Here is a 14,940-nt window from a genome sequence, read left to right on the forward strand (position 1 = left end):
ACAGTTTTATACAAAAATATAAACTATATACAGTACTGTGCAAAGGTTTTGGGTAGAAGGCAGGAAAAAACTGCCTTCTGCTACAGCCAAATTTTGCACCTGCTGCCATTTTTCTTCACTCCAGTTCCTATGCTTTCATGCGTCGTTGAGTTGCTTGGCCTTTTTTCCATGTCTGAGGAATGGCCTTTTGGCTGAAACTCTTCCATGACGACCACTCCTGGCCAGACTTCTCCGGACAGTAGATGGTATAATAATAATAATAATAATAATAATAATAATAATCTCTATTTATACAGCACCTTTCTAGACCAGGGTCACAAAGTACCTTTTGACCCAGTGGTTTCTGCCAGGTCTGAGGTGATGGCACGGCTGGACATCTTCCTATTTGGACAGTAAACTGGTCCTGCAATACAGACCATGTATATAAGAAGGTTCAGAGTAGACTGTACTTTCTGAGGAGGCTTCGATCATTTAACATCTGCAAGAAGCTCCTCTGCATGTTCTACCAGTCTGTGGTGGCCAGTGTCCTGTTCTATGCTGTGGTGTGTTGGAGTGGAAATGTGTCCAAGAGGAGTGTCAACAGGTTGGACAGGTTGATCAGGAGGGCTGGCTCTGTGGTTGGAATGAAGCTGGACTCACTGGTGACAGTTGCTGAGAGGAGATCATTGAACAAACTACTGTCCATCATGGATGATGACAGTCATCCTCTGAACACTGTCATCAGTGAGCAGAGAAGCAGAATGAGTGCACGAATGCTCCTACCCAGGTGCAAAACAAATAGACTTAGGGACTCATTCATTCCTCGGGCTATTAAATTGTACTATTCTGAGTTCGGGGGCAGGAGTGGAGTGAGAGTATCTGGATGTTCTGTTCCATGTTAATCTTTGTATCCTTTGTCTTTGTTGTTTTTCTTTGACCTATGTTCTTTGTCTTTATCTTTATACTTAGATTGTGTCATCTTGTTCTTCCTCTTATGTTCTTTTCTTATTTTATTTTTTATGTATTATTTTTTATTGTTTATGAAAAATTGCTGGCTACTGGAAAAAAACAATTTCCCGAAGGAGACCTCCTGAGGGATCAATAAAGTTTTTTTTTTACCTTATTTCAAAGAGAAATAAGCTTGATTTGTTTTCTTGGCCAGCCACTGCGTCTACGATCCTCAACATTGCCCGTTTATTTGTTCTTCTTCAAAAGAGCTTGAACATCTTGAAACCTCAGTCTGCTTTGAAATCTTTGTCTGGGAGAAACCTTGCTGATGCTGTAGAACTAGTTGTTGCTGTGCTCAGTCTTGCTATGACCTGTGACATCAAACTGTCTTCCACAACCTCACCCAGTTTTAAGCTCCTACACAGCTGTAACTTTTTCACTAAAAGACTGTATTTCAAACTACTTGTGAAATTGATGATCATTAGCACCTGTTTGGTATAATTGGTTGATCATACACTATAATCTTAAAAAACCCATGACTTTGTGCAAATGTACCTTTAAGAATTGATGCTGGTTTGAGCCACAATTTGTAAATTGATTAAAAAAAACAAAGAATTATATATTATAATTTTGAAAGCATTCTTAGTTTACAGCCTTTTTTCACACCTGCCTAAAACTTTTGCACAGTACTGCATAGATACCTTTTCACTTCATTGGCTGTATATTCTTATTCTTATACATATAATGATTTTCATGTCAGCCTAAATATAAGTGCTGTAATTAGCATCCAAATTTTTAATAATACTCGTCATTTTATGTCACAGAATCTAATAGATTAAAGTACCCTTAAGTGGGAGATGAAGCAAACACACACACCAAAATATGCAATTTATTTGAAAGTTTGTGGAAGAATTTTATTTGTTGGATCAGCCCAGTCATACATCTGTAAATTAGTAACTATCATGAAATCATTACTGCCACCATGTTGATGATACATGCTCAAAAAAGTTCAACCACTAGCTAACCACCACCAAGAGTAAATATATTAACCAATAAACCCAATATTGGTTTGAATTGTGTAATGTGTAAATTGACTATTTCAGCCAAGAGAACTGAAAAAAAATCAGGACTCATCTATGGGAAGGTTTTTCAGGAAATCTTCGATTTCAGTGCACAAGTTGGAGTTTCTTTGAAAACGCTCCCTCAAGAACTTGATGCTGTTGTCACGGAAGAATGACTGTGGTTTCATTTCAGCTGCTTTCATGTGGTATTCCACTGATCTTCTGTATTCTTTACGAGTGAAGAAGAGAAATTTGGCATAATGGTTGAAAAGCATTTGTTTGTCTAGGTCATCAAGATCTCTTGCTAGAAGTTCCTGGTACTTTTCATCTCCTACCTCCGGATCTCTACATCCTTGTATGGCTGCAAGATTAATTTCCTTTACCAGGCAAGTGTCAGGGTACAAAGCAATCACTTCCTGGTGAAGGTTTATGGCCCTGTTCATTGTTGCTCGTTGTACATATATCCTCTTCCTATTGCAGTTGGTGATCTTCCAATAGTAGCAGAGTGCTGCACACCTTTTCAGGAAGAGTTCATCTGGATGTTCTCTCAGGGCTTCTTCTGCCAGCTCAACTGCCTCATCAATGGAGAGGAATTCTCTGTAAACTCTTAAAATTGCTTTCAGACCACTGTAACTACTGACAGGGTTTCTTAGAACCAGCTCAGCCATCTCTCGAGCTTTGACTCTAATATCTATACCTTCTTTTCGTCCATGCTGAAGGTGTTTGATTGCAATGTACACGTTCTCTGGATCCTCTTGTCTGGCACGTTCTAATCTCTGCCAGACGTCATCTGTCAGGGGAAGCTCATGCTTCTGAGCTCTGACTAATGCTAAGACGAGGGAGGTCTTCCACTCCACCCGCTCTGGTTCTTTCTCAATGGCAGCCAGAAAAAGTTCTTCAACCTTCTTCAGATGGTCGTTGACCAATGCCCTCAGTGTCCAGGCCTTCTCAGCAGTCACCTGTGCGTGCAGGTCATCCTGGCTCACATTTGGGTGTTGACTCCTCAGATCTTCAACCTTTGATAGGTATCGCTCACTTTCTGGCTGGTGTCCCATGAGATGGTGCAACCAAGCCAGGTTCCCGTAGTTCACCATCATCCAAGGACCCTCTTCAGTGTCGTGTCTGCGATTGAACTCCTCTGTGGCCAGGTTAAGAAACCTCAAGGCCTCTTCATCTGAGCCCAGACGGTGATGAAGGTAACCCAGGAGGTTGTAGATGTGAGGCAGCCAACAGTTCCCTTCATCAGTGCCGATGTCCTCCAGATCATCCCTGACAACCCATGGCTTGATCTCCTGGACGAGTTCCTCCCATGTGAAGTGACACTGCAGGGTCTTCAGTCTGGCCTCCATGTTTGTCTGACTCTCACTGTTGGAGACAAGTCCACACTTTAGTACCACAGTGTTGTGTGTCCGTGTGTATTTGCAATCATGAAACTGTGCAATCAACTTTAATTATTGTTTATTGCTTGTGTGTGTTTATATATTTCTGTCAGCGCTAGTGTGGTCCTTCTTTAAAATTGAAAATTAATAACAATAAATTAAATGTGTGTGCTTTAAAAGAGTTAAGTGGAGGGCCAAAGGTTGTGTGTAAAAGCCAGTATGTGGTAGAAATAATGTTAAATGCCGTCATGTGTCACGTGACTATGTGTTGAGACATTGTCAAGTTGAGTTTTCTTACTTCTTTCTAAATCTTTTAGCTCCAAATCACTATACAGTTACCTTTAATATAACAAATTGCGTTATACCTCTGTGTTTGTGCCTCTGTGCTTGCGTGTATGTGTGTGGATGTGTGTTTGTGTGTGTGTGCGTGGGTGTGTAAGTGTGTGTGTGTATGTATGTGTGTGGGTGTGTGTGTGTGGGTGTGGGTGTGTGTGCACGTGTGTGTGTGTGTGTCGAGTAAATAAAAAGTAGACAAACAAAACTACTCTTACTTAATAATAATAATATAATAATAATACTATGAATCATAAAGATGATTATTTTTATATTTAAAAATCAATATATTTGAGTTATAAATGTAAATAAACTTACCTCATGATTGGTCAGTTTTCGTCTCCACTCTTAGTTTGTGTTTTCTTGTCAGTGCCTGGAGATCAAAAGCCACTTTATACAGAGCAGTGGTTCTTAACCTGGGTTCGATCGAACCCTAGGGGTTCGGTGAGTCGGTCTCAGGGTTTTGGCAGAGCCTCCGCCGCTGAGGTCCGCACACACCAGATATATCGTGGTAAATTCCTGATGACACGCCCAGCTGGGCCATCACTGGCCGCAGATGATAACGCTTCACTGTTTGGCTCATCAGTGCTGAATTGAGTGTGACTGTCGTGGTAGTACGTCGTATGATTTCTTTGTTCATATTTTAATCCATAGTCACTATGTCGGGCAAAAGAGGAAAGTGGTCGGACAAATATGTACAACAGGGATTCACATGTATCACGGAATGTGATGGCAGTGAGCGTCTTATCTGCATGGTTTGCAAATCCAAGTTGAGCACCGGTGTAGCTACAATATCGTGTCCACTAAGGAATGTGATGACATCACACGCTTCATATGCGAACGTCTCTTAAAAATATTTTTTATGGGTTAAAGAAACGTCAACAGAATGTTTCCATGATACTTTTCACCACATAAAACATTTATATTGACAGGAAGACGATCTTCGTCAACATAATGACTTTCTTTCATTTTCTGCTCTGACGATCATGTGACTTTGACACCAACAGGAAGTGTCTGAAGCTGTTTTACTAATGATAACGCACAACTGTACAATGCAATACAAACATTCGAGTTCAGAAATATTTCGCTTATGTACATTTAATAATTGATTTAAATCGGGAAAAAAAACAAAATGAAAACTAAATATTACTGAGGTGTTTATAAACTACACACAGAAAGAATGAGTTATAGAAAGAGGAATATTCTAACATTTTTGTTATTTGAAAAGCAAATTATTTCTGACCTCGAATGTTTGTATTTCATTGTACAGTTGTGTGTTATTAGTTAAACAGCTTCAGCCAAAGTAGTGATGGCGAGGTAGTTCTGTTTATTGACTTTATTTTTGCCAAAATAAACAAGTATTTTTCGAATCATGTAGCGAATGTTCATAAATGTACTTCATAACTTTAACGACAAGATTAAGTATTCATTTAAAAATAATCGTTTTAGAGGTAAGAAAAGAAAGGATACATCTAAGAAAGTGTAGTTAGTGTACAAGAGTATGACCCTAATGATGAAGAATGAAAGATGAAAAATAAAAATTGCATAGACATCCCTATCTTTGTAATTATATTATTACTAATAATACAATTTGTTATGTTTAACGATGCTGAACCCAAGAGCAGTCAGAGGCGATGTTCCAGAGAATACAAAAAGGGGTTTATTGAATAAAGGGGAAGCAGGTAGTGGAAGAGTAAGCCGGAGGGAGAGCGAGGTCGGCGAGCTGGAGTGAGTGATCCGAGTTACTGCAAGCAGAGGAACAGAAGTTAGATGAGGTACAAAAAACAACAAGAGACTAGAGTACAAGAGCGAGGTAGCAAATACACTGAGCCAGTCACGTATAGTTACCACGGTTGAGTGAAGTACGATCTGTACTGTCTCTGGGGGGGAGAGAGAGCTGACGGAGACTGGCTTAAGGCGAGAGACATGGAAGGTGGGGTGAACGCGCATGGCTGGAGGCAGCTTGAGTGTGACAGCTGAGGGGTTGACGATGGAAACAATGGGGGAGGTACCAACAAAACGAGGGGTTAGCTTCTTGGAGCCAGTCTTTAAGGGGAGATCCTTTGAGGACAGCCACACCTGTTGGCCCACCCGATAGGCAGGAGCGGGAGCCCGGTGGCGGTCGGCAATGCGCCGGTTCTGCTCGGCGGAGCGCAGCAGAGCGGAACATGCGACCCTCCACATCTTGCGGCAACGGCGGAAATGGTGTTGAACTGAGGGGACGGAGATATCCTCCTCCTCGGCGGGTAACAAGGGTGGCTGGTACCCCAGGGAACACTCGAATGGGGACATGCCGGTGGCAGCGCAGGACATGGAATTGTGGGCATACTCAATCCAAGAGAGATGGTCGCTCCATGCAGAGGGGTTGCGCACAGCCACACAACGAAGTGCGGTCCCTAGGTCCTGGTTAGCTCTCTCAGCCTGCCCATTCGTCTGTGGTTGGAATCCTGAAGACAGGCTGACAGAGGCTCCAAGTGCTCGGCAGAAAGCCTTCCAAACTTGGGAGATGAATTGGGGACCACGGTCGGAGACGAGGTCAGTGGGAATCCCGTGGAGGCGGACGACATGCTGCACAAGCAGCCGGGCAGTCTCTGTGGCAGTGGGGAGCTTGGGGAGGGCAATGAAGTGAACTGCCTTCGAAAATCTGTCAACCACCGTGAGTATCACAGTGTGGCCCCTAGAGGGAGGAAGACCGGTCACAAAGTCCAGGCCGATGTGAGATCAGGGCCGACCAGGAACGGGAAGGGGACGTAGCAGACCAGCAGGAGCTTGATGGGAGGACTTGGCCCGAGCACAAACCGTGCAGGCGAGCACGAATGCCCAAGTGTCAGCGTCCATCGCTGGCCACCAAAAGTACCTCTTCAGGAGGGACAGGGTGCGGACCACGCCAGGGTGACAGGCAAAGCGCGATGTGTGGACCCACACCAGAACTTGGGAGCGAACCGCACTGGGGACGAAGAGACGGTTGGGAGGACCGTTACCCGGATCCGGTTCGGTGACTTGGGCCTCCCGGATGAGAGACTCGATCCCCCAGGTGACGGCAGCGATCCTGAGGCAAGAAGGGGATAGGATAGTGTCAGGGGAAGCCGGTGCGTCCTCAGGGTTGAACTGACGAGAGAGGGCGTCAGGCTTGACGTTACGGGAACCCGGACGGTAAGTGAGGGTGAAATTAAAACGCCCAAAAAAACAGGGACCATCGGGCTTGGCGGGAATTAAGGCGCTTCGTTGCCTGGATGTAGGACAAGTTCTTGTGGTCGGTCCAAACCATGAACGGTTGTTCAGCCCCCTCAAGCCAGTGGCGCCATTCCTCCAACGCCAATTTCACAGCCAACAACTCTCTGTTACCCACATCATAGTTGCGCTCAGCAGGTGCCAGCCGCAGAGAGAAAAACGCGCAGGGGTGAATCTTCTCGTCAGAGGCAGAGCGCTGGGACAGGACCGCCCCCACCCCCGTTTCAGACGCATCGACCTCCACGATGTATTGCCTGGAGGGGTCAGGTTGGATGAGAATGGGGGCAGACGAGAAAAGTCTTTTTAGATCCGAGAAGGCAGTCTCCGCCTCGGGAGACCAGGCAAATGGGAGGGCAGGAGAGGTGAGACGAGTGAGAGGGGCTGCAACCCTGCTGTAGTTCCGGATGAACCTCCGGTAGAAGTTTGCAAACCCCAGAAACTGCTGCAGTTTCTTGCGGGAATTGGGGATGGGCCAGTCTGTCACCGCACTGACCTTCTCGGGGCAGGTCCTCACTTGTCCGCTCGCTATGATGAACCCAAGGAAGGATACAGAGGTGACACTGAACTCACACTTCTCGGGAGTTTGTTCTCCAACAGCTGCTGAAGAACTTGTCGGACGTGCTGGCAGTGCTCCTCCTCATTCCGAGAAAAAATAAGTATGTCGTCCAGATAGACAAAAACAGAGCGGTTGAGAAAGTCCCGGAGGACGACGTCATTTACGAGGTTCTGGAACACAGCAGGGGCATTAGAGAGACCGAAGGGCATGACCAGGTATTCAAAATGGCCGAGGGGGGTGTTAAAAGCAGTCCTCCACTCATCCCCTTCACGGATGCGCACCAGGTGGTAGGCATTGCGTAGGTCCAATTTCGAGAAGACCGAAGCGCCCTGCAGTGGCTCGAATGCGGAACTGATGAGGGGCAGGGCATACTTGTTCTTGATCGTAATGTTGTTGAGTCCCCTGAAGTCGATACAAGGACGAAGAGACTTGTCCTTTTTGGAGACGAAAAAGAAGCCAGCACCAACAGGGGAGGAGGAGGGTCTTATGAGGCCAGCCGAAAGAGAATCTTTGATATACTTCTCCATGGCCTCCCTCTCAGGCCGGGACAAGTTATACAGGCGACAACTGGGCAAGGGGGCGCCGGGGAGGAGATCAATGGGACAGTCATAGGGGCGATGAGGGGGCAGGGTGAGCGCACGACACTTGCTAAACACCTCCCCTAGGTCATGATAGGCTGGGGGAACCAAGGAGAGGTCGAGGGGTACTTGGGGCGAGGGAACACCTCCCTCTGCTGGAGGCAGTGCAGATTGAAGGCATGCGGAATGACAGAAGGTGCTCCAACTCACCACCTTGCCAGACGACCAGTCAAAATGGGGGTTGTGCCGCTTGAGCCAGGGGTAACCCAGGACCAGAGGGGTACGAGGAGACTGGATGACGTGAAACTGAAGTTTCTCATGGTGATTACCAGAAACAATTAATTCAAGGGGCTTGGTACGATGAGTAATAAGGGCCAGGTGGCGGCCATCTAAGGCGTTAGCGTTTAGGGGCGAGGTTAATTGTTCAAAAGTAATGCCAACCTGAGAAGCGAACTTGGCATCAATGAAGTTTTCGTCCGCTCCCGAGTCCACCAGGGCGGGTACCGGCAAGGGACGTCCGAGAAACAGAAGAGTGGCATCCAGGAGAGAGTGTGAACCGAGAGGAACGGGGACGGAAGGAGGGTGGCTCAGCAGGGCCCCCAGTCTCACTGCTGGGCCTTGTATTTTGGCAGTGACGAACAGGTGGAGATGAGATGTCCGGGTTGTGCACAGTACAAACACACCCCGGTCTTTAAACGACGGGACCGCTCAGCTTCGGTGAGACGAGTGCGCCCCAGCTGCATGGGTTCCTCTTCGGGCACAGCACATCTCACGGGGGCAGAGGGGGTAGCTCTCGGGAAGTGTGGGGAATAGGAAGTAGAGAGTGCTGGGGGTACGGAACTCCCTGTCTTCTCCCTACGCCGCTCGCGTAGGCGGTTATCCAGCCGGATGGAAACGGAGATAATTTCGTCCAGAGTCCGGTTGGACTCACTGAGACCGGAAAGAAAAAGCCACGTAGTGACTTATCGTTCCAGCCCGATTTTGCTGCATAGGTCCTGAACTCTACGGAGAACTCAGCTACACTGCGGGAGCCCTGGCGTAAGGAAATAAGGCGTTTGGCGCCGTCCCCTCCCTCCACGGGGTGATCAAAAACCTTCCTCATTTCCGCAACAAAAAGATCAAAATTATCCCTGACTGGAGAATCACTGTCCCATACTGCTGAGGCCCACGCTAAGGCATTACCCTTAAGTGACCCCATAATGTAAGCTATCTTAGCCTTCTCAATGGGGTAGGTGAGGGGTTGTTGACTGAAAACTAGGGAACACTGGATCAAAAAGGCCCTGCACGTACCCATGTCCCCAGCGTAGCGTTCCGGCGCAGGAATGAGAGGCTCTCGGCCTCGTGGCAGGTGTGTTGGGGAAGTGGGGGCAGGCGGAGGAGTCGTAGACAGTGGGGGTTCCGGTGTGTCGGGAACCAATGCGTCCAGTTGTGCGGCCATCAGAGTGACTCGGGTGGCGATGTTTTTGAAGGCCTTCATAGCGTCCCGGAGGGCTTGGCTGTGCTCGGCAATCTGAGTGCCTTGAGCGGCGAGAGCTCCGTGGACTTTGGCCATGTCTGCTGGGTCCATCTTGGCCAGATCGTTCTGTTATGTTTAACGATGCTGAACCCAAGAGCACACAGAGCCGATGTTCCAGAGAATACAAAAAGGGGTTTATTGAATAAAGGGGAAGCAGCTAGTGGAAGAGTAAGCCGGAGGGAGAGCGAGGTCGGCGAGCTGGAGTGAATGATCCGGGTTACTGCAGGCAGAGGAACAAAAGTTAGATGAGGTCCAAAGAACAACAAGAGACTAGAGTATGAGAGCGAGGTAGCAAATACACTGAGCCAGTCACGTATAGTTACCACGGTTGAGTGAAGTACGATCTGGCGCCGACCACGGGGAATCCAAGGGTTGATGAAGGGGGTTGATTGGGGATCAGGAACAGGTGAGCGTGATTGGTGATGAGGACCAGGTGTGAGGTGAGACGACAGGAGGAGTGGCAGACCAGGGGGAGGAGAACACAGCAGACTGCTGTGACCACAACACAATTACAATGATACGGAATCATAACTATTGAAAACATTAGGACATCATGATAAATAAATGAATATAAAACTGCCAAATAAACTAATAATTATTTCGCATATTTATTAGTATATTTTGCAGTTTTTAATTGACTTATTTGGCTGTTTCATGCATCTAAGGTGCTAAAGTTAACCTCATCTTTGTTTTGCTATTGTAAAATGTTTGAGTGTTGTCGTGTGATATCTTTTGTTTTATATCTTTTTAATAAGACTTTTTAAATTCTTAGAAACTATTTAGACAGAAATTTCCGTCCAACAAACAAAACCGAAAACTAAAAAAGCCCCCACACCCCCCATTACAAAAAAGTAAATAAATAAATAAATAAATAAAAGCAACTGCACTTCGCATTCAATACTATAACTCGACCCATTTATACATTTTGTTTACCTACTTTGGTACCTCCAACACAAGGTCCCAAATTCTTTTAAAACACTTTTCTTTGTCCTTTAACGTTTCTTTTAATATGGAACCAATACTAGGTCCAGTAGTTCTCTCTCTTCCACATCAGTGAGATAAATGTATGGGCTTGTAAAAGGCAGATACTAATAAACAATATTTCACTCTTCCTGTAGTTGTGTTTTTCCGGAAACCAAGAATACATGGTAAATAGCACATTTAATTCCAATATTTAACATATCATTTATATGGTCATAATGTAAGTCATATGATCACGTATTACCGCCATGGGTACATAAATTAAAGGTATGCTAGTTAATCATTTAGTGTTTTTAACACATATTTATTGTTATAGAAAACTGTTTTATACAAAAAAATAAACTATATACAGTACTGTGCTAAAGGTTTTGGGCAGAAGGCAGGAACATACTATGAGGGGCCGTTTGAGACAAAATTCAGTTTTTCTCTCACACTTACTTTCAAGACCTCTCACACATACTATCAAGACCTCTCACACTTACTACCAAGACCTCTCACACTTACTATCAAGACCTCTCACACGTACTATCAAGACCTCTCGCACTTACTATTAAACCCTCTCACACCTTCTACCAAACTTGCTAACATCTACTTTCAAACTCTTTATTAGCACTTAATAGTACGTGTGTGAGTACTTGATTGTACGTGTATGAGTATTTGATAGTGAGTGTAAGAGATCTTGTCCATAAGTGCATGAGGTCTTGATAGTAAGTGTGAGAGAACTTGGTAGTAAGTGTGAGAGAACTTGATTACACAGGAAGCCATCTTGATTACACCGGATGCCGCCTCTTTTTTAAGCAACTTCAAAATAAAGTTGTTCAATCAATACTTAATCTCCGGCAGTTTAATACAAATGTTTGGATTGTTATCATGTTATTTTTGCATTGATCACTTTATTTAATGATATCGCAGCATTAATAACACAATTATTAAACGTTTATGCTGATGTACATCATTTCCACCTGAAGTCCGTCTAAACGCCTGACTTTTTATAGACCAGTGGAGCCTGAAGAGTGAATTCAACGCTTAGAAGATGAGCATGTAAGTTGTTTTATTATTATCAGCTCTCGTTGTGCACATCAACGTTATATTGTCTCTTTTTAATATACTATTGCAGCAATATTATTGCTTTCGCTAGGAACCTTTTTGCATGGTCCGGTAGGACCGTAACTTGTGTGACACCAATGAAAACGGTTTAACATTTTAAAGTTTGTTCCTCCAGTTAATTTTACACGGTTGGATCTGAATTTGTTCGTGAAGAAGTAAGTGTCATAAAGTACTAGTGTGTGCTTGTAGAATGTTATCGAGGTTTTAATATTTAGACGAGTGTTTGTTTACGTTCGCTCCAGTGCATTAATTCGAAGATATTTCCAAATGTATCTTTATTTCAACATCCATGTCTGTCTCTGACGTGTTTCTGATGTTTAACGTCGTCCCTCGCTCATCATTTATCATCAGTCTAAAATAGTATAAATAATTGTAAGTCCTAGTTTGCAAATACAGTATTAAAACGTGACTTCAACACGGAAAACTAACTTCTCTTCCTTTTTTCTTTTTTTCCAGATTGATGTCATTCGAAAAGAAAGAAACCAAATCATTCATTAACTAAAGGTTGACAAATGTAGAAAGTTTAGATCAGTCCTATTTCTCCTCAGGTGTGACACATGGTAATGTTGTTGTAAATATTAATACTTCAGTTACTCATCACAGTAGATGATAGTAGGATCTGTATGAGACACTAAGTGTGAGAGATCTTGATAGTACGTGTGAGAGGTCTTGATAGTACGTGTGAGAGGTCTTGATAGTACGTGTGAGAGAACTTGGTAGTAAGTGTGAGAGGTCTTGATAGTACGTGTGAGAGGTCTTGATAGTATGTGTGAGAGAACATGGTCGTAAGTGTGAGAGATCTTGATAGTACGTGTGAGAGGTCTTGATAGTACGTGTGAGAGGTCTTGATAGTACGTGTGAGATAACTTGGTAGTAAGTGTGAGAGATCTTGATAGTACGTGTGAGAGGTCTTGATAGTACGTGTGAGATAACTTGGTAGTAAGTGTGAGAGATCTTGATAGTACGTGTGAGAGAACTTGGTAGTAAGTGTGAGAGATCTTGATAGTACGTGTGAGAGGTCTTGATAGTACGTGTGAGATAACTTGGTAGTAAGTGTGAGAGATCTTGGTAGTAAGTTTGAGCGATCTTGGTAGTAAGTTTGAGCGATCTTGGTAGTAAGTTTGAGCGATCTTGGTAGTAAGTGTGAGAGATCTTGGCAGTGAGTGTGAGAGAACTTGATTACACAGGAAGCCATCTTGATTACACAGGAAGCCGCCCCATTTTTCAAAGGATATTCAAAATGAAATTGTTTAATCATTACTGAATTTCAGAGCTGCAAGCAGTATAATACAAAAAACGTCTTGATAGTATGTGTGAGAGGTCTTGATAGTAAGTGTGAGAGGTCTTGATAGTAAGTGTGAGAGGTCTTGATAGTATGTGTGAGAGGTCTTGATAGTAAGTGTGAGAGGTCTTGATAGTAAGTGTGAGAGGTCTTGATAGTACATGTGAGAGGTCTTGGTAGTAAGTGTGAGGGGTCTTGATAGTACGTCTGAGAGGTCTTGATAGTACGTGTGAGAGAAAAACTGAATTTTGTCTCAAACGGCCCCTCATACTTACTACCAAGTTCTCTCACACGTACTATCAAGACCTCTCACACGTAATATCAAGACCTCTCACACTTACTATCAAGACCTCTCACACTTACTATCAAGACCTCTCACACGTACTATCAAGACCTCTCACACGTACTATCAAGACCTCTCACACGTACTATCAAGACCTCTCACACTTACTATCCTGACCTTTCACACTTACTATCAAGATCTCTCACACTTACTACCAAGTTCTCTCACACATACCATCAAGATCTCTCACACTTACTATCAAGTTCTCTCACACATACTATCAAGATCTCTCACACTTACGACCAAGTTCTCTCACATGTACTATCAAGACCTCTCACACGTACTATGAAGTGCTAATAAAGAGTTTGAAAGTAGATGTCAGCAAGTTTGATAGAAGGTGTGAGAGGGTTTAATAGTAAGTGCGAGAGGTCTTGATAGTACGTGTGAGAGGTCTTGATAGTAAGTGTGAGAGGTCTTGATAGTAAGTGTGAGAGGTCTTGATAGTATGTGTGAGAGGTCTTGATAGTAAGTGTGAGAGGTCTTGATAGTAAGTGTGAGAGGTCTTGATAGTAAGTGTGAGAGGTCTTGATAGTACATGTGAGAGGTCTTGGTAGTAAGTGTGAGGGGTCTTGATAGTACGTCTGAGAGGTCTTGATAGTATGTGTGAGAGAAAAACTGAATTTTGTCTCAAACGGCCCCTCATAACAAACTGCAAATTTTGCACCTGCTGCCATTTTTCTTCACCCCAGTTCCTATGCTTTCATGCATAGTTGAGTCGCTTGGCCTTTTTTCCATGTCTGAGGAATGGCTTCTTGGCTCCAACTCTTCCATGACGACCACTCCTGGCCAGATTTCTCTGGACAGGAGATGGTATACCTTTGACCCACTGGTTTCTGCCAGTTCTGAGGTGATGGCACAGCTGGACATCTTCCTATTTCAAAGGGAAATAAGCTTGATTTGTTTTTCATCTGCTGCACTAAGTTTTCTTGGCCGACCGCTGCGTCTACGATCCTCAACATTGCCCGTTTATTTGTTCTTCTTCAAAAGAGCTTGAACATCTTGAAACCTCAGTCTGCTTTGAAATCTTTGTCTGGGAGAAACCTTGCTGATGCTGTAGAACTAGTTGTTGCTGTGCTCAGTCTTGCTATGACCTGTGACATCAAACTGTCTTCCACAACCTCACCCAGTTTTAAGCTCCTACACAGCTGTAACTTTTTCACTAAAAGACTGTATTTCAAACTACTTGTGAAATTGATGATCATTAGCACCTGTTTGGTATAATTGGTTGATCATACACTATAATCTTAAAAAACCCATGACTTTGTGCAAATGTACCTTTAAGAATTGATGCTGGTTTGAGCCACAATTTGTAAATTGATTAAAAAAAACAAAGAAAAAAAACAATTATTATTTATAATTTTGAAAGCATTCTTAGTTTACAGCCTTTTTTCACACCTGCCTAAAACTTTTGCACAGTACTGCATAGATACCTTTTCACTTCATTGGCTGTATATTATTATTCTTATACATATAATGATTTTCATGTCAGCCTAAATATAAGTGCTGTAAATAGCATCCAAAATTGTAATAATACTCATCATTTTATGTCACAGAATCTAATAGATTAAAGTACCCTTAAGTGGGAGATAAAGCAAACACACACACCAAAATATGCAATTTATTTGAAAGTTTGTGGAAGAATTTTA

The 14,940-nt window shown here is 43.8% G+C and overlaps 1 protein-coding gene across 1 annotated transcript; it reads right to left on the bottom strand.

Moving 5' to 3' along the window:
- Window positions 1-1,821: 1,821 nt before the first annotated feature.
- On the bottom strand, window positions 1,822-4,185 carry LOC148086532 (antiviral innate immune response effector IFIT1-like). The gene is made up of 2 exons (XM_087784693.1): window positions 4,019-4,185; window positions 1,822-3,353 (listed from the first exon to the last, which is right to left on the bottom strand). Exons 1-2 carry the CDS (start codon window positions 4,021-4,023, stop codon window positions 2,051-2,053), a joined length of 1,308 nt encoding a protein of 435 aa, XP_087640819.1. The 5' UTR covers window positions 4,024-4,185; the 3' UTR covers window positions 1,822-2,050.
- Window positions 4,186-14,940: the final 10,755 nt, after the last annotated feature.

This window comes from Callionymus lyra, chromosome 2 (genome assembly GCF_982586985.1).
Source record: "Callionymus lyra chromosome 2, fCalLyr1.hap1.1, whole genome shotgun sequence".
Classification (NCBI taxonomy): Eukaryota; Metazoa; Chordata; class Actinopteri; order Syngnathiformes; family Callionymidae; genus Callionymus; species Callionymus lyra.